Source organism: Piliocolobus tephrosceles, chromosome 18 (genome assembly GCF_002776525.5).
Source record: "Piliocolobus tephrosceles isolate RC106 chromosome 18, ASM277652v3, whole genome shotgun sequence".
Lineage (NCBI taxonomy): Eukaryota > Metazoa > Chordata > Mammalia > Primates > Cercopithecidae > Piliocolobus > Piliocolobus tephrosceles.
The window spans coordinates 49891383-49919266 of NC_045451.1; the positions used below are offsets into that span (position 1 = coordinate 49891383).

At 37.4% G+C, this 27884-nt stretch overlaps 1 protein-coding gene across 2 annotated transcripts in view; it reads left to right on the forward strand.

Moving 5' to 3' along the window:
• Positions 1-27884, forward strand: part of GAREM1 (GRB2 associated regulator of MAPK1 subtype 1) — a 197154-nt gene that overhangs the window by 57249 nt on the left and 112021 nt on the right. For both annotated transcript variants that reach the window (XM_023207736.1, XM_023207735.1), the window contains exon 2: positions 15719-15859. In XM_023207736.1, coding sequence (XP_023063504.1) covers positions 15719-15859 — 141 coding nt within the window. The remainder of the gene's footprint in view (positions 1-15718; positions 15860-27884) is intronic.

Sequence of the window (27884 nt, forward strand, 5' to 3'; positions counted from 1 at the left end):
TTTGACTTTTTCCTTTCCAATTTGGATGCTCTTTATTTCTTTCTCTTGTGTGATTGTTCTAGTTAGGACTTCCAGTACTATGCTGAATAACAGTGGTGACAATGGACATACTTGTGTTCCAGATTTTAGAGGAAAGGCTTTCAGTTTTGCCCCATTCAGTAGGATACTAGCTGTGGGTCTGTCATATATGGCTTTATGATGTTGAGGTATGTTCCTTGTATACCCAGTTTTTTGAGAGTTTTTATCATGAAGGGATGTTGAGCTCTATCAAATGATTTTTCAGCATCGATAAAATGACCATATGGTTTTTGTCCTTCATTCTGTTGATATGATGTGTCACATGGATTGATTTCTGTGTGTTGAACTGTCCTTGCATCCCTGGGATAAAGCCCCCTTGGCTTTGATGAATGAGCTTTTCAGTATATTGTTGAATTTAGTTTGCTAGTATTTTATTGAGGATTTTCTGCATCAATGTTCATCAGAGATAATGGCCTGTAGTTTTTTTGTTTGTTTGTTTGTTTGTTTGTTTTTGTTTTGGTGTGCCTTTGTCTGGTTTGGGTATCAGGGTAACACTGACCTCGTAGAATGAGTTGGGAAGTATTCCCTCTTCCTCTATTTTTCTTTTTTTTCAGAACAGTTTGAGTATGATTGGTATTAGTTCTTTTTAAATGTTTGTTAGAATTCAGCAGTGAAGCCATCAGGTCCTGGGCTTTTATTTACTAGGAGACTTTTATTATGGCTTTGATCTCATTACTTGTTATTAGTCTGTTCAGGTTTTGATTTCTTCCTAATTCAGTCTTGGCAGATTGTATGTGTCTAGGAATATATCCATTTCTTCTGGATTTTCCAATTTATTGGCATGTAAGTTGCTCATGGTAGCCACTAATGATTCTTTGTCTTTCTGTGGTATCAGTTGTAATATCTCCTTTTTTATTTCTAATTTTATTTATTTGACTCTTCCCTCTCTTTTTCTTAGTCTGGCTAAAGGTTTGTCGATTTTGATTATCTTTTCGAAAAGCCAAGTTTTTCATTTCATTGGTATTTTGTATTGTGTTCTAGATTTCAAATTCATTTATTTCTGCTCTGATTTTTATTATTTCTTATACTAATTTTGGATTTTGTTTGCCCTTGCTTTTCTAGTTCTTTAAGATACATCACTGGGTTATTAATTTGAAGGTTTTTTTCCTTTTTGATGTAGGCACTTATAGCTATTAACTTTCCTTTTAGCACTGCTTTCGCTGTATCCCATAGGTTTTAGTATGTTGTGTTTCCATTATCGTTTGTTTCAATACATTTTTAACTTTTCTTCTTAATTTCTTCGTTGACCAATTGGTCACTCAGGAGTATGTTGTTTAGTCTCCATGTGTTTACATAGTTTCGAGAATTTTTCTTGTTATTGATTTGTAGTTTTATTCATTTGTGGTCAGAAGAAGGCGCTTCATATTATTTCAATTTTTTTTGCATATTTTAAGACTTGTTTTATGACTTAACCGTTTTTTTAATGTAACCACTTACTTCAGGTAAACTTCTTCAATTAGTTGCCCTTGTCTGAAGAAAATAACTCATATGTTTATATATGCTTAATGATATTCTAACTGTCTTTCTTCATGTCTGTATACTCATCTATTTGTCTGTCTGAGAAATTTAGAAAATAGTCACTGGATCAAGTCGACACAGTGATTTGCTGATGGATCTTGGTGAAGGAGAGTCCTTAATTTATTGAGCCAAGCTGTACTGATCCCTTATTTTGTCATTGTCTGTGAAAACCTTAAAATGTTATTCCAATTTAATATAACTTAAACTTTGCAAATAGCGACCTTTTATCTATAATTTTTGTACACTTTCAGTCATTAAAATAGATTTTTCATTTATAAAAAGTATATAGGTATACAATAAACTTACGCACTCTCGCAGCTATAGCTTGCCTCCCCTTAAGCCAGATAAATATTCCATGTCTCAGATTACAAGTTTAGGAAATATACTTATGTAAGTATGACTAAGTGTCAAAGTGATTTTCTTTTGTTACATTTTGCCCCAGAAAATTATGCTAGTAATTTATTCATAAGCAGGATAATTGCTTGGGAATGTAACCATAGTAACAATTTAATTGATGGTATCTTTCAGTCAGTATCTGTAAACTCTTGGGGTTGGTTTTGGTGGGGGTTTTTTCTTTCCTCATCTTTAGAGTTTTAAAAAGAAATGATAGCTGTTTTGTTTTCCAGTTCAATTTTAAGAAGTTGCACCCTACTTAACAGAGACACTTATTTTACTTCTTTTAGGCCTATTATATCTTTATAGACCTATCTATAAAACTTAATGATCTGGGTTTTTTTAGTGTTTGCTTATTTCCATTATTTTGATATAGTGCCCTTTCATGTTGAACTTTTTTATTGTGTGCGTTTTGAAGTCATGGATGTAGAATGTCATCTAGCCACTGTCTTCAGGGCAACCCACCTGGCAAAATAAAATAGTCTGCATTTTTCTTAACCCTCTGTTATGTGTACAGATAATATTAAAATTCGGTGGTTTTATATATTGATACTGGAAACATCATTAGGTTTTCAACATTGACATTTGTATGAGTCTTTGTTTCTTTCAAGTTGTATGTGGTTTTGTTTTTAAGGCGAAGCAGTATTTTTGGAAATCTACTTAATGTGAGTGACTCCCCCAAACTGTCAAATATGTAGTTGAAATATTTTTCTGAAGGATATATATTTGGTATGACTTCTGGTACAATGAATTATATTTTATAATTTGATTCTCTTGTATTTTATGTTTGTTTTATTTGTCACATAATAAAGTTCAAAGGAAGCTATGCCAGATTTGAAACTGACACTGAAAATCCCTAACGTTTGACCTGCAACCCCAGCTACTCAGGAATCTAAAGCACGAGAATCGCTTGAACCCGGGAGACGGAGGTTGCAGTGAGCCGAGATTGCTCCCCTGCACTCCAGCCTAGGTGATGGAGTGAGACTCTGTCTCAAAACAAAACAAAACAAAACAAAACAAAAAACCGAAGTCATATTTGTTGAGAGACTTCTATCTACACAGTACTATATTGAGTCCTTTATATTTATACTCATAAAAGCATCTCAACTTCCTTATGTAATTATTAATACTATTATTTTAAATGTGAGAACACTGAAGGCTCAAGATGTTAAGTAATTTACCCATGATCATATAGTTAATTAATAATAGAACCATGCTTTGAGAGGCCAAGGTGGGAGGTTCTCTTGAGACCAGGAGTTTAAGACCAGCCTGGGCAATATAGGGAGAGATCCTGTTTCTACAAAAACTAAAAAACATCCAGTGTGGCAGTGCATACCTGTAGTACCAGCAATTTGGAAGGCTAAGGCAGGAGAATCTTTTGAGCCCAGGAGTTCATGGCTGCAATTGAGCTATGATCGTGCCAGTGCACTCCAGGCTGGGCAACAGAGTGAGATTGTCTCTAAAAATATATCAATAAATATAAATAAACCACAGTTTCAACTAAATCTGGCTGTAAATCCAATCCTAGGCTATTTCTGAGAGAATGCACACTGTGTCTCACCTACCAGGTAGAATAATAAATTCATTTAAGTTACTAGAAGCAGAGAGTTGGGGATGGAGAGGTTGGGATCTTAGAAACATGGCTGGTCGTTTGGCCTTTGTTGTCTGGTGTAGCCTGAGATGACACCTGTCTGCTTCTGTGATTCTCTTACTTTCTCTGTCTTCTGTGTGCCTTTTATGGTGTGAGCATCTCTTCACACAGTGTTATAGATACACACATTGCACAAACCAAATGCATCATCTTACGACCTGTCCAACAGTGGAGGACAAACTGGATGTATCAGACTTATTGAGAGGAATGTCTCTATATTGTAGTTTAATGGATTTTCAAAGAGTAATTCTTTGATGTAAATCTGAGCCCCCTCTCTCACCTGCCTGCCTGAAATATTCCATGGTATGTGTCAGGTCTTGTGCTAGGAGATTTAGTATATTTTGAATGTTTGCAGAAATACTGGTACTACAGTTGCTCATCTGTTTTTCTGAAAGTTGCTTGGTGTAGAAATCTTATCTTTTAAATATTAGTTACAGTTCAGTATTTCAGGGTGTAAAATTTCAGATTTGAATTAAGGCATACTTCTGTTTCATACAGCAGGAGTCTATTATATGTAATTCCTGGTCATTCTACTGTTGAGAAAGGAGTCTTTTGTCCAGGGGTTCATTTGAAAAGAGGTAATAATATATCCCTAATCTTTTTTTCTCTTTTGTATCATGCATTCCTTTTTGCTTAGATTTCACCTTGAAGTTCTTTGACTTCATTACCACATATTGCTTTGTCTAGATTAATCTCGATTTTCTTCTTTTCTTACTGGGATTTCACAGTAAACTGTAAAATGTAGAAACAAAATTCTTTCACTTGCTTGGAGTTCAAGTTTATAGTCTTTGGGCCTTTGAATAAAGTACTCACCCAAAAATAGGATTTTAATGTAGCTTTGTTGATGTTTGAGGTAGGAAGATATCAATAGAAAATACCTGAAAAAAGTTTTTTTTCTTATACATTCTGCTTTATTTGAGGAGCTTAAATGTTTAAAATCTGAGTGCTTAATTTATATTTAGACATATTTGATACGAACATTCACCAATTTATACCTAAGATAGTTCATGTAGAAAGCAGTTGTTACACACTTGCTCTATTGCCTAGTGGTCTTGTGGAATGCAAACAGCAGAAAAAGAGATGATGTTGAGCCTAAAGAGCTGATAGGCTAATTGGGGAGATGAGGGTTTCTGCTTGTTTCATGGTGTACACGCCAAGGAAAGATAGGTGCTATGGGGACTTAAGTGCATCTTTAGCACTTATTCTGTCATTACTTTTCTAAACATTTTATACTTCTAGTCAATACAGGAATTAGAAGCCACTTTTAGATTAGTCAACATTATATGACAGCAGATACATAGCTTAACTTAATCGGAATGTTTTCCCAGAACAAAAATATTCTGAGGGATTTAAAGGAAAAAACCTTTCTGATTTGATTGGCATATAGATTCTGCTCCCAAAAGTTAAGTTGCTTTCTTTTAAATTTTTGGACATTTTCAGAAAACAGGGAGCTCCTAATCATGGGTTGCACTAGAATTTCTGTGCTACATGTTTAAGGCCTAAGGTACAAGAGAAGGGATTGAGAGTTGGTTACTGGGTATTTAGTCTTAACAATGGTCAAATGGGTACAGAAGCCACAGTCTGTGCAGTGGCTTTCCCTTTCTGTTGTACTCACTGTTTGATATCAGTCAGGTATTAATGCTGACGTTAAGTTCTCCTGCTGATGGTTAATTCTAGGACAGATGTTTCATCTGTATTCCTCACAATTTTTTGCCATTAATATAAAAGCACTCATTGTTTTTCTCTCTGCATTGGGGATACTTGATATCACCCCATTTAGACTTATGCCCCTGACTTAGTTTATCAATAACTTAGAATCAAAACATATAATATATACAAATTTAACCATTCAAATAGTGAGTTAACAAATACCTCTTTTTTGTAAATAGACACAAGTAAGGAGTTTTTTTTTTATTAAAGGTGTGACAATATTTTTAGTGATTTTAGGGTAATCTTGGCTTTCTGAAGTAATCTAGAGTTAGCAAAAGTAATACAGCCTCTACAATCAGAAACTAGGAAGCTTGAAATAATATATTAGAAGCATAATATTGATAAATACTATAAACCCAAAGGAATTATTTTGAAGTTGAAAAAAATTAGATACCAAACCTTGTTCAAAATTTACACTCTAGAACCAGGCTTAGACAGTACTTCCTTAGATTGACACCTTTAGTAAAGTTGTTTTTTTTTTTTTTTAAAAAAAAAAGACAAAACTCTACTTTTGTGTGTTGGAAGTAGTACATATATTTTGATTGAGTCATGCAGGCATTGCAATATTTAAACTTTATTTAAATGCTCCTGTGCATCAATTTCAGCTTGGACTCAAGTCACAGAGACCCAAAGTGAAGTCTAGCTAGGAGATCTGAGGTTGATGCTGCTCAGGATGACAGGGACCCAGGTTTTTTTTCTCAGTTGTTGCTATTTCTTGGCCTCAATTCCAGTCCTAACTTCCCTTCAAGATCTGAGATGGTCGCTGGCACTCTAGTAATGTCATCTACATTCCATCTGTCAGAAAGAATAAAGAGGGAAAAGAAGGGCCCATTCTTTTTAAAGATAGATCTTTGTTGCCACTTATGTTCAGCATTGTACTGGAGATTCTAGCTAGGGCTATTAGGCAAGTAGAAGAAAAAACATGGCATCCAGTTTGGAAAAGGAGAAGTAAGACTGTGTCTTTTCAGAGATGACATGAATTTGCATACAGAAAATCCTAAGGAATCTATTTGTTTTTGGTTTTTGTTTGTTTGTTTTTGGGACAGTTTCACTCTTGTTGCCCAGGCTGGAGTGCAATGGTGAGATCTTGTCTCACTGCAGCCTCCACTCAGAACCACTGTCACCGTCTTCCTTAAGGCTGCCGATCCTTCTCACACACGGGGACCATTGGCCCTGAGACGAGCAACTGTGTTCTCATTTTTACACATGATTAGAACAGGACAGCAACTAAACTCAAGTGCCACTGTTGCTGTCTATAGTGGTTGTTTTTCCAGAGCACCACGTGTCTTAGTATCCACAAAATAACAGCACCCAGTAATGCGCTGCATTGTTGAAGTGAATGAGAGTAGAAACAAACGTAGGCACTTGCATAGTTTTGGAGGATCCTTTGGGATAGCTGAATGTTAGAGGTGACTTTTAGCATAGTAATAAAATTATTCATTGTGGCTGCTCAGATTTAGGACACTGATTTTCTTTTACATTCCTGGTATCTGTCCAGAAACTTTGTCTTTTTAAAATCCATACTATGCTTTGCAGGAAGCTTTTATCATCAGGTGGCTTCAGATAGTTTTATTTGATTGATACCAGTGTCTGTTCCTTCCTCTTCAGTCTTATACTTTCTTATAATACCTCAACCATTGGGCTAAAAGCAGTTTCTTCTCTTGTTCCAAGAGCTTTCTTTTCCCACTGAAGACATTTTGGTTTTTTCAGTTTCCATTGACTTCATTTATTACCTATACTTCAGTGATGTCCTATAACCACATCCTTCCTTATCACTTTATCATTTCTCCCTCTTAGAAGTTAGTTGCAGGCCGGGCGCGGTGGCTCAAGCCTGTAATCCCAGCACTTTGGGAGGCCGAGGCGGGCGGATCACGAGGTCAGGAGATTGAGACCATCCTGGCTAACATGGTGAAACCCCGTCTCTACTAAAAAAATACAAAAAACTAGCCGGGCGAGGTGGCGGGCGCCTGTAGTCCCAGCTACTTGGGAGGCTGAGGCAGGAGAATGGCGTAAACCCGGGAGGCGGAGCTTGCAGTGAGCTGAGATCCGGCCACTGCACTCCAGCCTGGGCGACAGAGCGAGACTCCGTCTCAAAAAAAAAAAAGAAAAACAAACAAACAAAAAAAGAAGTTAGTTGCCAATTATTTCTTTCAGAATTCTCCTCCTCTTTTTTGACTTTCTGTTTGGAACACCTTGCTGCCTTTTCACAGACAACATTTTCATTTTTTGATTTCATGATTGTTCTTTCATTGTTTTATAGCAGTTTCCTATGATTTCACCTCTTTCCCCCTACCACATACTGTTTCTTTACTCATCATGTAATTTGATTATAGTCCATCGGGACAGAGAAATACTACCAGAATGTCATGTTGTATTCTCACAGTAAACAGTTCTTGTTTGTTTATAAGACAGGAAAACAACTAAGACATCATTTGTTTTAAATGTGTGAGGATGCTAGGCTGGGCGTGGTGGCTAACGCTTGTAATCCCAGCACTTTGAGAGGTTAAGGCGGGTGGATTGCTTGAGTCCAGGAGTTTGAGACCAGCTTGGGCAACGTGGTGAAACCCCCTCTCTACAAAAAAGAAAAATAAAAATAATGTTTGAAGATGCGAATTAAATAGTGTTTAATTATATCCCTCAGTTTATAGAATCAAATGTAACTAAAAGAATGAGGAATGGCATTTTTAAATCTAAGCTACCTTTGCAAGGTGAAGGTAAGTTTGTATGTGTGAAGAATAGTTAGAAAGAACAGCCTGTGTAATAAAACTTTAGTGATGATTAGAATCAGAAGACTGCTGGTGTTGAGAGTTATGTATATAGATGTTTTAGTTTGGGTAGGCTAACTGCTGTAACCAAAAAGAAAAACTGCAACACATCACAGGCATAATATCACAGTAGAATGGTATTTCTCACATAACAACTCAGTATGTGACCGGTCAGGGCTTAGGTAGATGGTTTGTTTGAATACATATGAATTGAGAAAACCGGCCTGCTTGCAGCTGTGCTATCTTCACTTTTTTCCAAGGTATTCCTGAGAATCAATATTTAGCCATTGGTCCAGAAAAGAGCACAGAGGATAGCTTATGAGCAGCTTTCATGGGTAAGGCCAGGACAGGAAGTAGGAAATGTCATTTCTATTCATACATCATTGGCTAGAACTCAGTGACATGGCACACTTAACTGCAAGGGCAGTTAGGGATTGTGGTCTACTGTGCACCTGGAAGGAAGAGGACTCTTACTTGGTAGTCAGCCCCTTCCATTGAAGGTATTTTGAAAAAAGTTTAAATTGTTAAGAGAAGGCCGGGCTCGGTGGCCCAAGCCTGTAATCCCAGCATTTTGGGAGGCGAAGGTGTGTGGACCACTTGAGGTCAGGAGTTCGAGACCAGCCTGGCCAACATGACAAAACCGCATCTCTACTAAAAATACAAAAATTAGCCAGACATGATGGTGTACGCCTGTAATCTCAGCTACTCAAGAGGCTGAGGAAGGAGAATCACTTGAACCCGGGAGGCGGAGGTTGCAATGAGCCAAGATCGCACCACTGCACTCCAGCCTGGGTGATAGAGGGAGACTCTGTCTCAAAAAAAAAAAAAAAAATGCCGGGCGCGGTGGCTCAAGCCTGTAATCCCAGCACTTTGGGAGGCCGAGACGGGCGGATCACAAGGTCAGGAGATCGAGACCATCCTGGCTAATACGGTGAAACCCTGTCTCTACTAAAAAATACAAATAAAACTAGCCGGGCGACGAGGCGGGCGCCTGTAGTCCCAGCTACTTGGGAGGCTGAGGCAGGAGAATGGCGTAAACCCGGGAGGCGGAGCTTGCAGTGAGCTGAGATCCGGCCACTGCACTCCAGCCCGGGCGACAGAGCGAGACTCTGTCTCAAAAAGAAAAAAAAAAATTGTAAGAGAAGTACAGTGGTTTGGGTATTTAACTGACTCAGTAAATTTCCTTTCTACCTGAAAAGGACAAGTAAACATAATTAAAATTATGCCACACTATTTATTAAAAGAGGAAGAATAAGTACAGTATTATAACTTGAATAGCTTTCCTTTTGATATTGGTAAAATAATGCACAACTGTTTAATTAGATTGATAATAAGTGCCAAGACAGAAATCATAGAACTTATTAAATTATTCATTGTTTAATAGATCTAGCTAAGACATAAGGAACAGTTTATGTCTGTGACAGATAAAAACAATATCAAGTTCAGCCAATCTGATTCTTATTATATATGTATTAACAAATCAGATTATTTCAGTGGGGCCATATTAGTCAGTCAACAACTATTTAAATGTCTACTACTATAGACAAGGCTCTACCACAGTGCTGAGAAAAAATCAGGCTAATGAAGAATAAAAACATACTTTAAAAAGAAAAATAATCTGTCATGTAAGGTTATATATTTGCAAAGTTAGGTATTTCGGAGTTGAAAGGATTAAACATGCATGCCTTTTGCAGGGATATAGCTTCAGATGGTTTACCAAGCCAGTTACTCTGATGTGAAATACTCTAAGTACAAAGAAACACAAATGTGAAAAAAAAAAAAAAAAAAAAAAAAAAACCTTAATATACGAGCACACAACTTACAGAGTTAACTAAAATCATGTATACTTGCCTTTTATTTGTTCTGTCAACTGGGGTTTGTTTTGTGCAACATAAGAATGGCAAGAAACAAACCCAAAAACCCAACATGAGCATGTGTCTGTTTTGTTCTCTGGATTCATCCCAACCTTAAAAGAAAACTCATCAGTAGTTAAGCTAACAAGTTTATTATTAACATATTATATTTAGTCATCCGAATGTCTTTCCTCTTCATGTTTAAAAATACAAAAGCATTTAATAGAGATTTGGGTTCTGCTGTGACAGATGTTACATAACTACTTACATTGATTCACAGCCATCCTAAGTAATTCAGAAGGGTGCTTTAATTCATAAAGGCACTATAGTTATGCGGTAATTCAGCTACATTCAACTGTAAGGAAGGTAATGACAATTTGGACAAAGCTGAAATACTTAACAATCAGCATAAAAAAATAAGATTCAGTGTCCAGGGAGAAATATTCTAAATAAAGATTAATAGCATGTTATGGTCCTGCATACCTTTGTTCCTTATTCTTTACAACCATGTTTCTCAAAGTTGGTGAATGTATAGACCAATTTTAAAAGGGAAAAAAAATGCTTGTTATTTCTACAGGTTAAGTTATTTTTATTGTGTTGGCATTTAAATATTAATACATAAACATTAAAAAGTTGGTCTAAGATTTCTGTACTCATAGCTTTAAAACAGACTTATAAATTCAGCATAGACTGTAAGCAAAGCTATAAAATCAGTGCAGTTTAAATGAGTAGGATTAGGACCAGGGCTGGGCTCAGTGGCTCACACCTGTAATCCCAGCACTTTGGGAGGCTGAGGCAGGAGGATCACTTGAGCCTGAGAAGTTGACGCTGCAGTGAGTTGTGATTGAACCACTTCACGCCAGACTGGGCAACAGAGCGAGAACCTGGCTCAAAACAAAAACAAAGAAAGATTAGAATCAGGAAGACATTCACAAAGGTAGCACTTGAGTTAGGGTGAGGAACTGGGTAAGTAAGGATTGAGAGATAAAGGCCAAGGCAAGGAAACTGAAGTGAGCAGAGGGCTCATATAAGTGAGAATACAGCATGTATGTAAGCAGGGAACAGTCCCTTTGGGTTTTGTGTAGGTTGGGAGCAGGAGGGGGTAACATAAGGTAGTAAACTATTAGAAATAAATCATGGGGACCTTGAGTATTGGACTCAGGGCCTCATTCTGTATGAATGGAACTGTTGAAGGCATGTGAGTAGTACTACATTTTCATTTTTTAAAATGTTATCTACAACAATATTTAAATATATTAGGAGAATAAAAAGATTGAGACCGGGCACAGTGGCTCACTCCTGTAATCACAGCACTTTGGGAGGCCGAAGCAGGCAGATCACTTGAGGCCACGAGTTTGAGACCAGCTTGGCTAACATGCTAAAACCTAAAAATACAAAAGTTAGCTGGGTGTAGTGGTGCATGCCTGAAATCCCAGCTACTCGGGAGGCTAAGGCACGAGAATCGCTTGAAGCTGGGAGACAGAGGTTGCAGTGAGCTGAGATCACACCACTGTACTTCAGCCTGGGCAACAGAGCAAGACTATCTCAATAAAAGAAAAAGAAAGAAAGAAAAGATTGAAAATCCAGCCAAAAGGTCCACTCCACAAGCACAGGTACATGGTTCATTACCAAGTTTCCAGGTCCTAGAACATAATTGGCCCTCAATAAGTGTGTAGTGATTGAATATATGATGCCTAATGAAGGGCAGAGGGACATCTAGTTAGAAATGTGTAGGAAATAAAGTCTAGAATAGGACTCAGAATAAAAGTTAGCAACTGGTATTAACAAGGATTTCGGAGTTGTCTGCAACTAATTGAATTCTTGAGAAATATGTAAGATTGTAGAGGAGACAGGGTGAACAGGCTAAGGGGTGGAGCCTCAATAACTCCTACAGCTATGGCAAATGTCAAGGAGAAAGCACTGAGAGAAAATAGCAAACAGGGATCAGAAAGGTGGCTCAGGAGATCTGTTGGCCCAGAAGCCAAAGGAGCAGAAAAGAGAATTACCCATTTGCGCATGTCCAGCTTATAAATGTTTATTTTGGATTTTGAAATTGAATCCTTTTTTTTTTTAAGCAGACTAACTTTGCAGATTTCATGGATTCTAGTTATCCTAGTGTTAAAAATTATTTTAACAGGTAGGTAAGACTTAATGTTGAAAAGATCAAGGTCAAATGGGGCAAGTAAAATCCAAGCATATCCCAGAAGCATGTTAAATGTGGGGAAATTTCAGGATGGCATTCACATATTTTGGAATTTGACATGCAGTTCTTTTAGACTTCTCCTTACTACATCATTGAGTTAAATATGTAAATTTTAGTACATTATATGTAGTAGTTAAGCAACAGAATAATTATGTCACAAAATTGTTTACTTTATGAATTCATTTAGTGTAATGTCTCTATTAGTGGCCTACCCCAGGATATTTTAAGTGATTATATTAAGTTTTATTTCTGAACAATTTTTCTGGAACTTATTTTGCCTAAAGCAGGCACACAGCTCAGTTAAAATAAAATAAAATAATACATAAGCTCAAAAATAGGCATTGGTTTCTTACTACTTTATGGCTTTAAAAGTCATTCTGAATCCTCTTACTGGAGTGTTTACTACACCAGCTAGCAGTAGGACTTAACATTAAATTTTCATTTTGATTAACTTGACTGCAGTTGTTTCTTGGCTGCCTCTTTAGAGCCCACTGTGGGATAAAATTAAAACAGTTTTTATGATACAACAATTTAGTTGCAGAAAACAACGTTTATTTCCCCCTGAATGGCAGTGTGTTCTACCTCTGGGTTTTCTGCTTACGCCCCATGTCTCTGGTTTCTCTCTTCTCCAATCCATCTTTTAGAGTTCCACCAGATTAATTTTTCTAAAGCAGAGCTTTGGCCATCTTCTCATCCAGAACCCTTCAGTGGTTCCCCTTTGCCTCTCTCTTACCTAAGCCCAGCTCATTCTTCAAAGAAAGAGCAGCTCACGTGCTGTATTTGCCCTTTCACATTTTTCTTGATCTCCTCTGCTGAAATCCTGATCTCTGCTCTGCATTTCGTATTCCTCTTGCATAGCACTCATCATGGCTTCTCTTATGTAAAATTACATAGGAACCCACCTCACCCTCAAGAATGAGTTCTTCAATGTAGGGACCAAGTCTTCTTTATATTTTTGCCCAGTCGCTCATTGCCATTTGCATAAAAAATAATAAATGTTTATTGGATAACGAATGAATGTTTGTTGGAATAGTTAAAAATAAATGTGTGAACTGTCCCCTGTTCTAGATAATCCTGATCATCTTACCCATTACTTCCCCCACCCAGCATCTCTCACCTTCGAATTAATTTGTAATTTAATTACTTATGTTTCTTCCTGGTGTTGGCTGTTTTCTCCCTGTTGAATAGTAAGTGCCCTGGGGCAGTGATCTTGGGTTTGTTCACTGGTGTGTGCCTAGCACTCAGAACAGTGCTTGTTATATTGGTTGAGGGAATGAATGAAACTTGAAGCCAAAGGTCAGTTTCTCCCTGTTCTTTGGATTACTGTCAGTGGTTTTCAAGGTAAGGGACACTGTGGCATTGGAAGAGCAGGAAAGAGATGGAGAGAGACCCCAAAGTCAGCTTCTGCCACTTGCTAAGCTGTGCAGTTTTGGGCAAGTTTCTCGACTCCTCTGAAGGTCATTTCCTAATTTGTTAAAGGTTAATATAACTTGAATTACAGTATTTATAGAAGCATTACATTTTAGGGGGAAAAAAGCATACCATAAAATTAATAACTTATGTGTCCTGATACCTGCTAGACCTGGTGCTACACACTTTCCGTTCACTGCCTCTGTGCATCTCCACATCCACTCTGTGCAGCAGGGCCTGTTGTATTAATAACTCTGTCTCACAGGTGGCAGGAGGAGGTTCCTGCCCAAGACCACACCGTGGTTGGTAGCAGAACATCGCTTGAGACCAGGTCTGTGGGACTCTGAACCTGCTGCTTGTAACTCCTGCCTATTGTGCATACGCTCAACAGGAGGCTGCGTGATTTCTCCTTTGGAGCAGCAGTTCTAGATTTTTCCTTCCTGCCCTAAGGTGGTTGAGGGATACAAAGGGCTCATGAGTACCATTGACCCCCAGGCAGTATCTTTCTGAAAAAAGGAGGCCACATCTTCTCAAGAGGTGATGGGCAGCAGAGCCTGGTTTGAAAAATCCCCCCTGATGAATTGGATTCTGCCCCTCCTGCTAATGTACCTCTACTTCCAGATCTGTTGCTTTTCTCTCCCTGTCCCCTTATAAAGTTTTTAACTCTTTGTATTTTGTGCTGCAAAGTATTCCTGCTTTGAGACTGTTTTAATCTTTTTATTTTATTTTATTTTATTTTATTTTTATTTTTATTTTTTAAGACAGAATCTCGCTCTGTCACCCAGCCTGGAGTTCAGTGGCACAATCTCAGCTCACTGTAGCTTCCACCTCCCAGGCTCAAGCGATCCTCCCATCTCAGCCTCCTGAGTAGCTGGGACTACAGATATGCACCACCACACCTGGCTAATTTTTGTATTTTTTTTTTTTTTTTTTTTTTTTTTGTAGAGATGGGGTTTTGCCTTGTTCCCCATGCATGTCTCAAACTCCTGGACTCAAGCAGTCCTCTCAGCTGGGCTGTTGGGATTATAGGCATGAGCCACCATGCCAGGCCAAGACTGTTTTAAAGGTTGTTGCATTACTGTTTTGGAATCAAATTAGATAGTTTAGGTTGGGATAGCCAAGTTGATCATTACAGTCTCCTCTATTTATTGCAAAAGTACTGAAACTTTTAATAATTTTTGAGAGATCTACAAATGCCATTTCAAAACACACAGTTAAATCACTAATAACTTAATTACTGTAATATACTAAATGTCAAAATAAGGAAGGCTGTTTTCTATATAAAAAAATTAGCCTTTTCAGGCTAATTTTCTTTGAGCACTTAAAATTACTAAACTAGGATTAAGGGGATGGATTATTTCAGCAGCTAGAAAAACATTTTTTAAGTTTCAGGGAATGAATTTCTCTTTTGAAATAGTTTGTCGTCAGTTCAAATGCTGAAAAGTTACTTCAGAAAATATTAAAATGAAAAGAAATTTCATTTGTGTGCTATAAATCATTATTTTTAATTGATTGGGAAGTTTGGTAGGAGGCCAGAGAAAATTGGCAAACATAAAATTTAAAAGGAACTGTGAGCATTTAATTTCAAGTACTCTCTCAACAGAGATAAGATTATTTATTTTTGTAGCTTTATTGTAGTGATTAAATCATAAGCTTTCAATCCATCTGACCTAGCTTTGAATCCTCGCATTTCAGTTTATTAAATCTGTGAGCTTAGACATGTTAACATTTCAAACTGATTTTTCTCACCTGCAAAGAAGGAGCATTACCTTTTACCTACCTCCTAAAGTTATTACATGAAACACTATATGCAAAGCATCTAAAGAGTATCTAATGTATCCTAGGTACTTAATAAATGTTTTATTATCATTAAAATATAATCATTTAGGTATAATGTGATATTTGAATATTTATTTGCAAATCAGTGGGAAACATTTTTATGGACTTCTGTGTACAGTTGTCAGCTTGGTGTGGAATACCCTTTAAAAAAAAAAAACCAATTCAGAGGTAAACTTTATCTCAGGATGAACTATCAACTTCTGTCTTAGTCAAGTTTTAACTAATGAAATTTTATTGCAAAGTATGGAGTAAGCAGATGATGAATTCTGAGTTTCTCATATAAAATTGTATTTCCTAGGAGAGTGCGTAGAAGGGCTGCGGGAAAATGACTACCTGCTGATTCATTCCTGCCGCCAGTGGACCACCATTACTGCCCACAGCTTGGAGGAGGGTCACTATGTCATTGGGCCAAAGATAGAGATTCCAGTACATTATGCAGGTAAGACTCCTCCAAGGGCCAAGACGAGGCAGAGAGACAAAGGGGATGTGAATAGCTAAACTTTTCCTCTAAGAATTGTCTGTAAACTACAAAGTAGAATGACTTAGAGAAGCAAACATTTGTGTGTGATTATCGATCAGTGAAAGCTCAGCTTCATTTTGTTAGAAGTCTTTCTAATTAATGCATGTAGTTAAATGGGGATTCTTATTAGGTATTTATAAGATAGAAATTTTAAAAATAAAACACGTCTATTGTCTTGGAATTAAAATCAATACATGTAGCCAACCTGGGAGCTTCAGGGGGTCATGTCTCTGAGGAATCCTGTATACAGTTTGAGCATTGCTTTTGTGAATGACTTTGTGAAGATTTCACAAGATTCCGTGTCACAAATTAACACTGTGGTCTGGTTTTAAAAGTATTGGATTGGTAGCTCACATACCTGGATATGTCTCTGCTTTCAATAGGCATTTAGATTACAGGCAACTGAGATGCCTTCGCTGCTTTAGTTAAATGAGGGTAATACCTGCCTTCTCACCTCACTTTGAACTCGATTCAATGCAACAGTGCCATTTAACTGATTTTTATTGAGTATATTCAGTGTGCCAGTACTGTTCTAGGAGCTTGGGATACATCTAGTGGCTTAAATAAGCTCTAAATAGTGATAGCTTATAAATGCCATTAAAAAAAACTTATGTTACCATATGCTTTTTCTGGCACTTATAATACATTATATAAAGGATCTTAGTCTTTTCTCTATTATTGTTCAGTATTTTCCAAGTCTGTTCAGAATATCTTAATCAACTAACCATAAATTGTGTAGCCCTGGACTGCCATTGTGTTCTCAAATAACCCCTTTACAATGCCCAGAGAGTTATTATTTGGAAAAGGGACCTTACTGTATTCCCACTGTCTAGACACAGCAAATGGTATTTGTTTGATGAATATTTAATGAATGAATGAATAGTTTGGTACCATTTTTGATTCCTGGGAATCTTCAATTGCTGATACAACCCAGGCATTACTTAGCTTCTCAAAAATCCTTACTCAAAAAGATTATAAGAAAACAAAATTTCTCTGGCCTAAAACTTAGTCCTCTAGAATTGTATTTCCTAGCCCTAAGAATAGCCTTCATGAAAGAAAAGAGAAATGAATAATTGTAGAAAGCATTACATCTGTTAGATTGTAACTCAGGCAAATGGGGCAGTTTTCATAGGGGCAGAGAATGAAACAAACCCCCTACCCTACCCATTCTCTCATCAGAGTGGTTCCTACTAGCAGTGAGATCCATGCTATTTTCAGCAAATCCAAATTCTGTTTCTGTCTTTGTGGAAAACTGGAAAGAAAGGTAAATTGCTGCATTGCTTCATCCTATATTCTTTTACCTAATCTGCTGTATTCTTCTATGAGGAAATTACATTTTAGTCTTTCCCCCAAAATCATTGTGAAAAGCTCTGTCAAATCAGTCTTCCCAAGAGTGCCCTCATTTTATCACTTCCTCAAACCCCCTTAGAGACTGCATCCTGCCACTAGATTCTTTGATTTGTTGAATGCCTTCCAGAGGCTGGTTCTAGTCTACTTCTCCAAACTGATCTTTTCTACTCCAGAGAGTGAACCTCCTACTCTAGCTACATTAGTCATCTCACTGTTTCCTGAACATACTAGACACTTTTCCATTCACACAGTCTCTGACTGGCTGGAGTTGCCTCCCTCAGCTCATCATTTCATCAGGAGGGTGCAGCCATCCTCTGCAGCCCCACATGGTCTCCTCTGGTCTCCTGATGTGTCCCATTCATTTAGCACACGTCCTCAGTCTTCATTCAGTTACCTTTTCCTATGTGCACACTCACCAGTTGGACTATACAGTCCTTCACAAGTTATACCAATTATAGAAAACACCTGAAGCCTTTGGATCTGCACTCAAAAGATAATTCTTTGTGGCCATGGGTGTTCAACTCAGGGATCGCAAACTTGGTTATACATTAGATTCACCTGGAGAGCTTTAAAAAGACTGATGTAGGGTCCTACCTGCAGAAGTTAATTGGTCTGGAGTGTTGGCTGGATACCAGAATTTTTAAAAGCTCCCCATGGTTAAAATATACAGCCAGTGTTGGGAACCCGTTATTTTAGAATGAGCATCCACAATGTGAGATAAGATTTCCTCAAACACCCACAAATGTTTGTAAATATTTTGGTGTTTGGAACTTCTTTTTTTTTAAAGAACCATCCAGCTTCCATTGGGAAGAAAGATGTGATATTGTTGAGCAGCTTTCTTTTGATCCATAAGGAAGATGATAGATTATGTTGCAAATGATACATTTTTAAAAAATGAAATGGAGGTGCCAAGACTAAGAGGAAATATGGGCACGAAGATCACATCATTCAACAGAAAGGAGAGAAAATATATTAAAGAAGGAAAAGCTTGAAATAGTACCAAATAGTTCATGATTATTTGCCATTAAACAAAATAGAATGAATGGTTGGTCATGAGTGTCTAAATGTTCTAAGCTGTCTTCCTGAATTTTCAACAAGAAGTTTAAGTAGAAGTTTTGAGGTACAAATAGATTCCAGCTGATCATTTTGTTTTGGGTTTCATGTCTTAAGATAGCACCATGAAACCTGCTTTACGAAGACAAATTTAGTGATTTAGTAGTTTTAAAAAAAAAAAAAATCTTACAAACAGGTAAATAAGAAGGCAGTGTGGTTTTATAAGTGTTTTTTGTTTGTTTGTTTGTTTTGAAACAAGGTTGCACTCTGTCACCCAGGCCAGAGTGCAGTGGTGTGATCATGGCTCACTGCAGCCCTGAACTACTGGGCTCAAGGGATCCTCCCACCTCAGCCTCTTGAGTAGCTGGCACTACAGGCTTGTACCTGGCACCATGCCCAGCCAACTTTTAAATTTTTTGTAGAGACCAGTTCTTGCTTTGTTGCTGGTCTCAGACTCCAGGTCTCAAGCCATCCACCTGCCTTGGCCTTTCAAAATGTTGGGATTATAGGTATGAGCCATCACACCTGGCCTGGGAGAATGTTTTGATTACAGTGTAAAATGGAGACCTATGAGTCTTGATATGAGTGATCATTTCAAGGTTATAGTGGATATATTTTGTTTCCAAGAATCTGTTTATTGCCAGGTTTAGCCCTTGGAAGAAAGAGAACATATAATACATTGTGGAGACCAAAAATCATTTATGTCTCCCTAGCTTATTTGTGCTCTACTTTTAATTAGAGGAAACCCTTATATATGTATATGTTACCAATTTTTCAGAATTTCTTCTAGGTTGAAATGAATCTCACTTTCTTTGAGGACAGTTAATAAACGGTAATTAAAAATGTTTAACAGAGTAGTAAAGCCCATCAGCTTTGTAATCAAATGACGTAGTTTGATTTCTCATTCTGCCATTTTTTGTCTATATTACTTTGGGCAAGTTACTAAACCTCTTTAAACCTTTGTTTCCTCATCTATAAAGTGAAGATAATTATAGTGCCTTTCTCTTAGGGTAATTATGAAGATTGAAAGAGAAACACCTTTCAGAGTGTTTACCACTTAGTAAGCCTCCATAAATGTTAATGGTGATGATTATGATCATGTTAGCAACTAAATGTTTCTAAGGATTTAATTCTTTCTCCTGCACTACTTACAAGTTGAATTACTTTTCTCTTCATTCAAGCTAGTTGAATACTGGCACCCCTCAATGTTATTTGGGCTGCTGCTGTTTGTTTTGCTTTTGTAATTTTATTTTGAAGTTGCAGTAGTATAGTTTACTCCCTTGTGCCATTTCCCCGGTTTTACCCATTTTTAGCATCATTTTGCCACATTTGTTTTTCATCATTCTTAACCCTCCTCCCTCCCCACCAAATGCACATAAAAATACAGACAAACATGCTATTTATTTTTTTCTCGGTTATTTGAGAGTAGACAGCATACATCCCCCTAATACTTCACTGTGTATTTCCTAAGAACAAGGATATCCTCTTATGTAACCACAACACTGGTAGCAAATTCAGTACATTTAATACTTTAATCTACTGTCCATGTTCTAGTTTTGTTGATTGTCCCAATAAGACCTTACTGTATTTTTTTTCCTCTCCAGAACGACATCCAGTCTAGGACCACTTCTAGTATTTTGCTCTTGTATCTCTTTAGTCTCCTTTAATCTGGAACAAGTTCCTCAGCCATCTTTGTGTTTCATGATATAGACATTTTTTAAAGAATACAGGCAAATTATTTTCTAAAACAACCCTCAGTTTGGGTTTCCCCGTGTCCTCATGATTGGATGAGGCTACGCAGTCTTGGCTAATCTGCTCTGTGTTGTGATAGTGGCAAGGGATGTCCTTTGCTCCTTATTGGTGATCTTAGTTTTGATCATTTGGTTAACATATTGTCCAGTTTCTCTGCTGTACAATTACTATTTACTTACAATAATTACCATTACTGGGAAATTTGAGAGTACATACTTTTAGACTCTGTAATTATCTTGCTGTTTCCCTAAATCTTCTCCCCCCACCACTCCCCTTTTAAGTAGCTATTGATGATTACTGTCTGATTCCATTTTTACTATGAAAGTGGCAAAACAGTGCTTTTCTAACTTAACTCCATCTTTCCTTCTTGTATTTGTTAGCCGTCATTCTCCTGTAAGGAAAGGCTTTTTTTTCTCTCTTCTATTTATTTATTTTTTTACCTACCTGTTATTATGAGCATGGACTTGTGGATTCTTATGCCATTCAGTGTACTATGATATATTGCTGTCCTTGTTTCTTCAAACAGTTCTGTGTTTCTTCATTTGGGTATAGGCTGGCACCTGTGTCACTGTGACATGCCCCCTTCATTTTTTAAATCATGTCCTTATTTTCTGGCACACGTAGCAGCCATTCTTTTCAATCAGTATTCTCCTTTGATCAAGGCTCCTACACTTTCCTATTCCAAGCAGTACTCCTTGCTTTGTGATCTTTGTTAAGACAGTCCCTTGGAGTTGGGCAGTGCACAGCCTGGGCAGCCATAGGCCACAGCTCCATTCATGCATATTTTGGAAAGCGATAAAACTCAGCATTTTAAAGATATATGCTACATCAGAGATTTTCATGAAATTTTTAAAATGAAAAATAATTTCGTAAAACTTTGAAAAAAGGTAACTATGACTTCCGTAGTTCATATCAGAACCTCATGCTGAAGTGGTAGTGATAAGAATCTCCTTATTCTGAATTCTAAAATTATTTAGATGTGCTTTGGGAAAATAAAGACATTCCCTATTCTGGCAAAATAAGTTTTAGACAAAAGGTGTTTTCTTGGTATACCTAATAATTGATTCTGAGAGAATGTGTCCAGTCAACATCATGTATTTTGCTAATAGTAGAGAACCCACTTAAGAAAAATTGACAGTGTTTAGAAAGGAGATTGCCACATTCATAGAAATTGTATTCAAAAGGCATCACAGATAAATGTAATCTGAACTTTCCTACTTCACATTGCTACCAAAGGGGCAAACCTTTCCTAAGAAATGTACAATACAGAACTCAGATTTTTTCTGCATTCTGTGTACTCAGAACATTAACTCCAAACTGCCTAGACCTGTGTCAGACATTGCTAGCTCAACGTGCACACCAACTCTTCTTCCCACACTTTTGCCCTGACTTATTAAACAAAAACAAATATTAAACTTTTTAAACCTAGCAACTTAATTTCTAAAGATGAATGGTTTTTATTCTACAATTAATGTATCTATTCATCAAATTCCTTTTGTCTCTGCAGCTCAGCATGATCAGTCACACAGATCCCCAGTTGGTTACCACTAAAGCTGGTGTCTCAGAGGCCCTTGTTTATGCTGACCCTTTCTAGGGCCTGAAACCTAACTTAGTATGCATAATGTGACTTTAAAAAAAAAAAAAGAATATAAACCTCAAGCCCCATGAAAGCCTAAATATGCCATTCTCTCTGGAATTTTATTTGCTGTCCTGAGCTCCAAGTCTCCACTCTATAAAATGGAGATCTGCTGTAGAAAAATATTGTGCAGATTCTCAGAGATCTAACTTGCGTAAATGGCTCAGCACAGTGCTGGCACGTGAGTAATACAAAATAAATGGTATCTCCTCTCACTCCCCTCTGTCATGAAAGACAACAAAGAAAACTCTACCAAGAGACAGCTTTGAGAAACCAAATGGATCAGAATGTGAGGTGTCTGTATATCAGTGGCCTGCCGATTTGCAAAGTAATGGAATTCTGAGTGGGTTTATGAAAATTTATAGCATTCCGTGGCAAGTGTGCTGTCATCATGGATGAACAGATTGCTATTTGAACATAAGCATCTGAGATAAACTCCAGCCACGTTTGGCTTCTATTTTTAAATTCTCATCCTCCTGCAAATCTGGTGAATCTATAACAAGCTAAAATGATCTCAGTACTTTCCCTCTTAGTTGTAATATGTACAGAAGTTAAGTGACACTTGAGCACAAGATGGGTAAGAATTGCTTATGCAGTTTTCAAGGCCCTTATTCAGCAAGCACCTGGATTTATATCAGCAGTGCCTGTTTTTAAAAATGTGGGATGTGCAGTGTTTGTCTCTTGGGCAAAATTATAGTAATGTGGCATCTAACATAACCTTGAATTGTAATTACTGAACAAAAGGAAATGTTGAAACAAGCTAATTTTATTCTCCTGGGTTGCAAGTTTAATTAGCATGAATCATCCATTTATAAGAGTAACTACTAGTGTTGAACAACGCTTGGTGTACTTTCCCTGTTACATGGGATAAAGCTTATGTGATGAAATGGAAAATAACCAAACTTTCTTTTCAGAAGTCCTCAGAACTAATATAATATGCCGAGGAACATTTATCTCAGCCATTTTGCCATTAAAAAATGTTATAGGTCTAAAAAATAACCATTTTTGATGATTGAATTTTTAGGTTATCGTGAACAATAACTAAAATTTATTTAGTGCTTACCATTTCTTAGGCAGTTTGTTAACTCAGCATTTTACTTTTATTTCTTCGTATGACTTTCACAACAAACTCATGAAATGGTTGCTATTATCTATATTTCATACAAGTACAAACTAAGGTTTAGAGATGTTAAGTTTTTGTAGTAATATGCAGTTAATAAGTGTGATTTAAACCCAGGATATGTGGCTTCAGAGCCTGCCCCCATCTCCACTATTCCCTGGAAAGTGCTAGGAGGCACTTTTACTTGGAAGTCATCCTAGAGAGGAGAGATCCGTTAGAATTAACCGAGAAGTTGGGTAAAGCTTTCATTTTTCTTCCTTTCACAGTAGCTCCCTACTTGTATTCTGACTCTAGGAAAAAATTAAGTAGATATATGTCTTGACTTTTTTCAGTTTTACAAGTCATCTGCATACAGGTGACATTCCCATTGCTCAGTAAATTTCCAGGAAGAGCTTCCAGGGGAGCTCCTTGGGCCTCCGAGGGGACAGCTGCTGGGCCTGGGGAAGTGATCAGATCAGAGGCTGGAGGCCTGGGGAAAGAGTCTTTTAAGTGTTGAAGAGGGAATTGGGTGATGTTCAACAGGGCAGTCTCAAGTAAGGAAACTGAGGAAAATTAGATTACAAAAGAGAGTTAAAAATGAGTGAAAGGTGGGCAGCAAGCAAGGATCAACTATTTTTGAAAAGATATTTTGCATTAAAGGGAAACCAATGACATTTGATTTGGGGGGAGCAAAGTAAATATAAAAATTTTATTTAAAAAAAGGGGAAGCCAAGAAAGAGGACGTAGGAGTGAAATCGACTTTCCAGTGTTTCATATTTTTAAGAATAATGGAATCTGAGAAATCTTTCTAGACTAAGGGCAATGATTCAGAAGAGGAAAAAGACAGAAAGTAATTCAGTAGTATATTAGCCTGCTGTCTAGGAAATGGTCTCTACCATTTTGTTCCTCAAGAGTCAAAGATGTTATTCTCTTCCTCTCTGCACTTCATTTTACTTATTTCAGAGCTGCTGTAACATAGTTTTTGTGGTTAGAGGGTGAATGTATTTTTCACACATTGGTATTCACACTCATATTTTAACTCAAAACAAAGATGAAGCGATTATCTAAGTGCGTCTTTGCTGCAAAAATGGATTGAAGATTGTCACCAATCTTTAATGTAGCTTTCTAGTCCTACTTCACATTGCTTAAGAATAACTCAAGGAAATTTGAATATGAATGGTATTCATGATGAGATGATTAGGGAATTATTGTGAGTTTGTTATTTGTAGTCAATGTATTATATAGTATGATGGAAAATATCCTCACTTTTTAGGGAGACATACTGAATTATTTAAGGGTGAAATGTGGTTATAAAATGAGCAAAAGTGGACATAAAAATAGATGACTCTGGCAAACAAGTTGTTAAATCTAGGTAAAAGGTATATGGGTGTTCATTACCTGAATTTTCCGTATGTTTGGAAATTATTGTAATAAAAAGGAAAAAATTGACTCAGCACAACCATCAGTGGTGAAATAAATTGTAGAGTTGAACTCTTATATGGCATTTTTATCAAAACCACTCTGCCTCCATTCTTAAATCCTATTTATAGTCTTAATTAATTTTTCTAGGGGTGAAAGTTCATCTTTCACTGGGTTGTTTTGTTCCAGTGTTAAATGTTTGTGGCAACAACACAGTGAAGGGTGAATTCAGGAAGAAATGATGTTGTTTTCACCATGTGGTAGAAGCTTCCGGCTCATGGCTTCCTATGGAAACCTGATTGCTCCCAGCTGTGGCTGCTTTCTAGCGGCTGACCCAGTTGATGGTAGTGATTTAAGTATTAAAGGGGACAAAGTTTGGATTGGTGTATGTAAAACTTGGAAAGAAAGGAACTTTTAAAAAAATTATTTTCTTAAAAGCTTTATGAGAGACATGGAAATGGAGAATATGAGCAAATACATTGCAGAATTATTTGGTGACATATTATGTGGCTTTTCTAGATTGCTCTATAAATGCCAGTAAAGCTCTAAAAATTTTAGAGTCTTTTGATTGCAATTTTCACATTTCAGCCTGTTTATTCAGAATCCTTGCAAATTATTTACTGAATCTACAAACAGAAAGTATAGTACTAAAAAAAAAAACACACACAAAAATTCTAGCACAAAACAGGGATGGCATCTGGGGTTCAAAACCCCTAGGCTACTGTTTTTCATTTCTTTATACTTACATTTAGGTACTTAGTGGAAAGTTGGTTACTTGAAAGGGCTAACTCCAGTTCAAATAGAATTTAACTTATGAGATAATATGATTAACATCAGGTGGAAAGTTTGAACAAGCTGCCTGTGACCACACTGTTAATGGAGTGTTTATAGCATAGGTGGGAAAGTGCTTGTCTCACTTCATAACTTGATTTCCATATTGGATTTGGACCTCTAAGAAGTAGTGTGACCTTTTAAAAGGTTCTTTTTTAGAAATTTCTTTGAGGTTTTTCTATTTGTGGAAAACAGACTTCATGGATTCCAAAACTGATTGCAGTGCTAGCAAAACTTCCTGAATTGAAGTCACTCTGCTCCATTTTTTAGGCTTGGAATCGCTTGCCATTGTGAGTCACTATCCAGGGAAGTCGTGTGCTGGCTTTCTGTTAACCCTGACCCATTTCTGTGGTTGTTGAGTGTACTGCAACAGGAAAACAACAAACTGTGTGTACCATGTGAACTTTCTGACATTTGGAGCAAGACAGTAGATGATTCAGACATGTCTGTGTTGATTTTTGGTGAGGTATACATTGCACAGTGCCTCCAACATGTTAGAACTGGTTTACAGAACACCATAGGGTTTGTCCCTAATAGTGAGTCAAGCCAGTGCGTGAGTGTAGACAAGCAAAGTAAACAGAGCTTTTATTTTTTAGATGTTAAAAATCGTTGTAGGTAAACCAAATGCAGTGGACACATAGACATGTGAAAGATTCCGTTTCTCTGTTCATGCCTTCTATATTCCATACGTTTCTCAGTGGCAATTATATTTTTCCTTACAGCCCTTCATAGCATTTTGTAGTCCCAACTCTTTTCCTTTAATGAACCCGGTCACCTTGTGTGGGAGTCCCAGTTCTCTAGCCACCTAGGGTCCTTTCCTCCTGACCCACAGAGTAATTATGCAGCAACTCTTGTTGATTCTCTGTCTACACAATTCCTTTCAAAACTCCTCCTCCTTTCCAGCCTACCCTGACTGTGCCTCGCTTTCCTCCTCCAGTCAGTCATCTGTGTTACTGTCAGATTATTTTTTTCAAGTACAGCTCTGTTATTTTACCAGCTAGCCAGGAGTTTTCAGAGATGTTTCCTTTGTGAGTATAAACTCTGGTCTAACGCTGGGCCCTTCTGAGGTCTGGGGTTCCTTTGACTACACGCATCATTCTCCAGCAGACACCCCAGCAGGCACTCGCTATACCAGGCTGTTTGTTGTTGCTCAGGTAGGCTCTGCCCTGCCTTGTTCCCTCCTGTGTCTCCTGCTTGGAGGGCTCACACATCATAGCTACCACCCAATAGGAAATCCTGCCCCAACCACACCACCTTCCTCAAGAAGAATAGTGAAATCCGGCCTCAACTACTACCTTCTTCAAGAAGCTTTTCGTAATCTTTCTCACCATGTAGGTCCTGCCCCTTCAGAATCCCTGTATTAATTTGCACCCATGACTGTTTATCTTGCTCTCACTCCTCCCACCACTAAAGGCTCCTTGAGGACAGTCCTATCTCATACAGCATCTAACACAGCCTTGAATAGTTTAAGGACTCAATAAATAATTTTAACCCGACTGAAATGGATTCTTCTTTCAAAGAGAAACAGCAAAGATGACTGAGAACTACCTGGAGAACAAGTCAGGTGTCTAAATTCCCTCCAGTCAGGCAGGTACAGCTCTTGAGATATTGACAGGGAATGGTGATTGTGTGTGCTCTAACAGGTGCAAGCAAAATGCCATGGAATTGTTGAGTAAGGAGTCATGATGGCTGTCTAGGAGTGGGAGCCCTTCAGGTGAACGAGGTCAAGGGCATTCTAGATAGAGTACCAGGCACCATTCCTGAAGGTAACAACTGGCTGTGGGATAGAGGGGAAGGAGTATTTAGGAGATAGAGTTAGAAACCTAGTTTGGAGCAAATTCCAGACTGAATAATGGGAACTGTAATCTCTGTGCCCTGGGGAGTTCCTCCCAGAATCTACTTTTAAGAAAGATTAAGTGAAGGCAAGCATCCTCCGTCCCCTGTAGGTGAGTTACATTGGTCAGGAATGGAGGATGAGAAGATAGTGAGAAACTGCAGGTAGAACTAGTTAGGAAGTTGTTAAAATAGACCTGATAAAAGATAATTAACACCTGATCTAGGCTGGGAGGGAGATGCTCAGGAGGAAACAACAGATGCTTAGGTAAGAGGAATGAGGAAAAGGGAGCGAAAGATAATTCTGAGAAAATTTTTAAAATTTTTTCCCCTTGCTTTTAAGGAAACATTTTTAAAAATTAACTTCCTTAGCACAGGCACTTGCTTTTGCACACTTTTTCTCACTCTGTTTATTATTAAAGGAAGAATTTTTTAGGTTCTTCCTAATAAGAAATAGAGTAAGAAACCAACAACAACAACAAAAAAACCCCTTTGTAATATTTTGGGACCCTCAGGGTTTTCTAGCAGAGAAGTTTCACATCTTGTCAGGTATTGGACCTCTAAACTGGCAAGAATGTCCTTTTAGTTCTTGGGCTTGACAGATATGTTAGAGATTGGAGTTCCACAGAAAAGTGCATTTGGAGTAAAAGATTGTGTGTTGGAGAAAAATGGTGCACAAAAATCTCAGGCTCTAAAAGATTGATACCATAAAGATTTGATAGTTTTACGTATATTTGGCAATTACTTATTTTCTGCATCTAGTAGGAGGAATTCTTTGTTCTACATATAAAAATCTAGAAAAATCTGATGAATGAAATATTCTGGCTATATATTTACAGTACTATGACAGATTCGTCTGTGTGGGAGAATGTGTTTGGTAGGTTGACTTGTTGGGATCAAAACATCTATTCAGGAATTTGTCACAGTTTTTAACTCTCTTACCTCCTCATTTGAGAAAAACAATTCTCAAC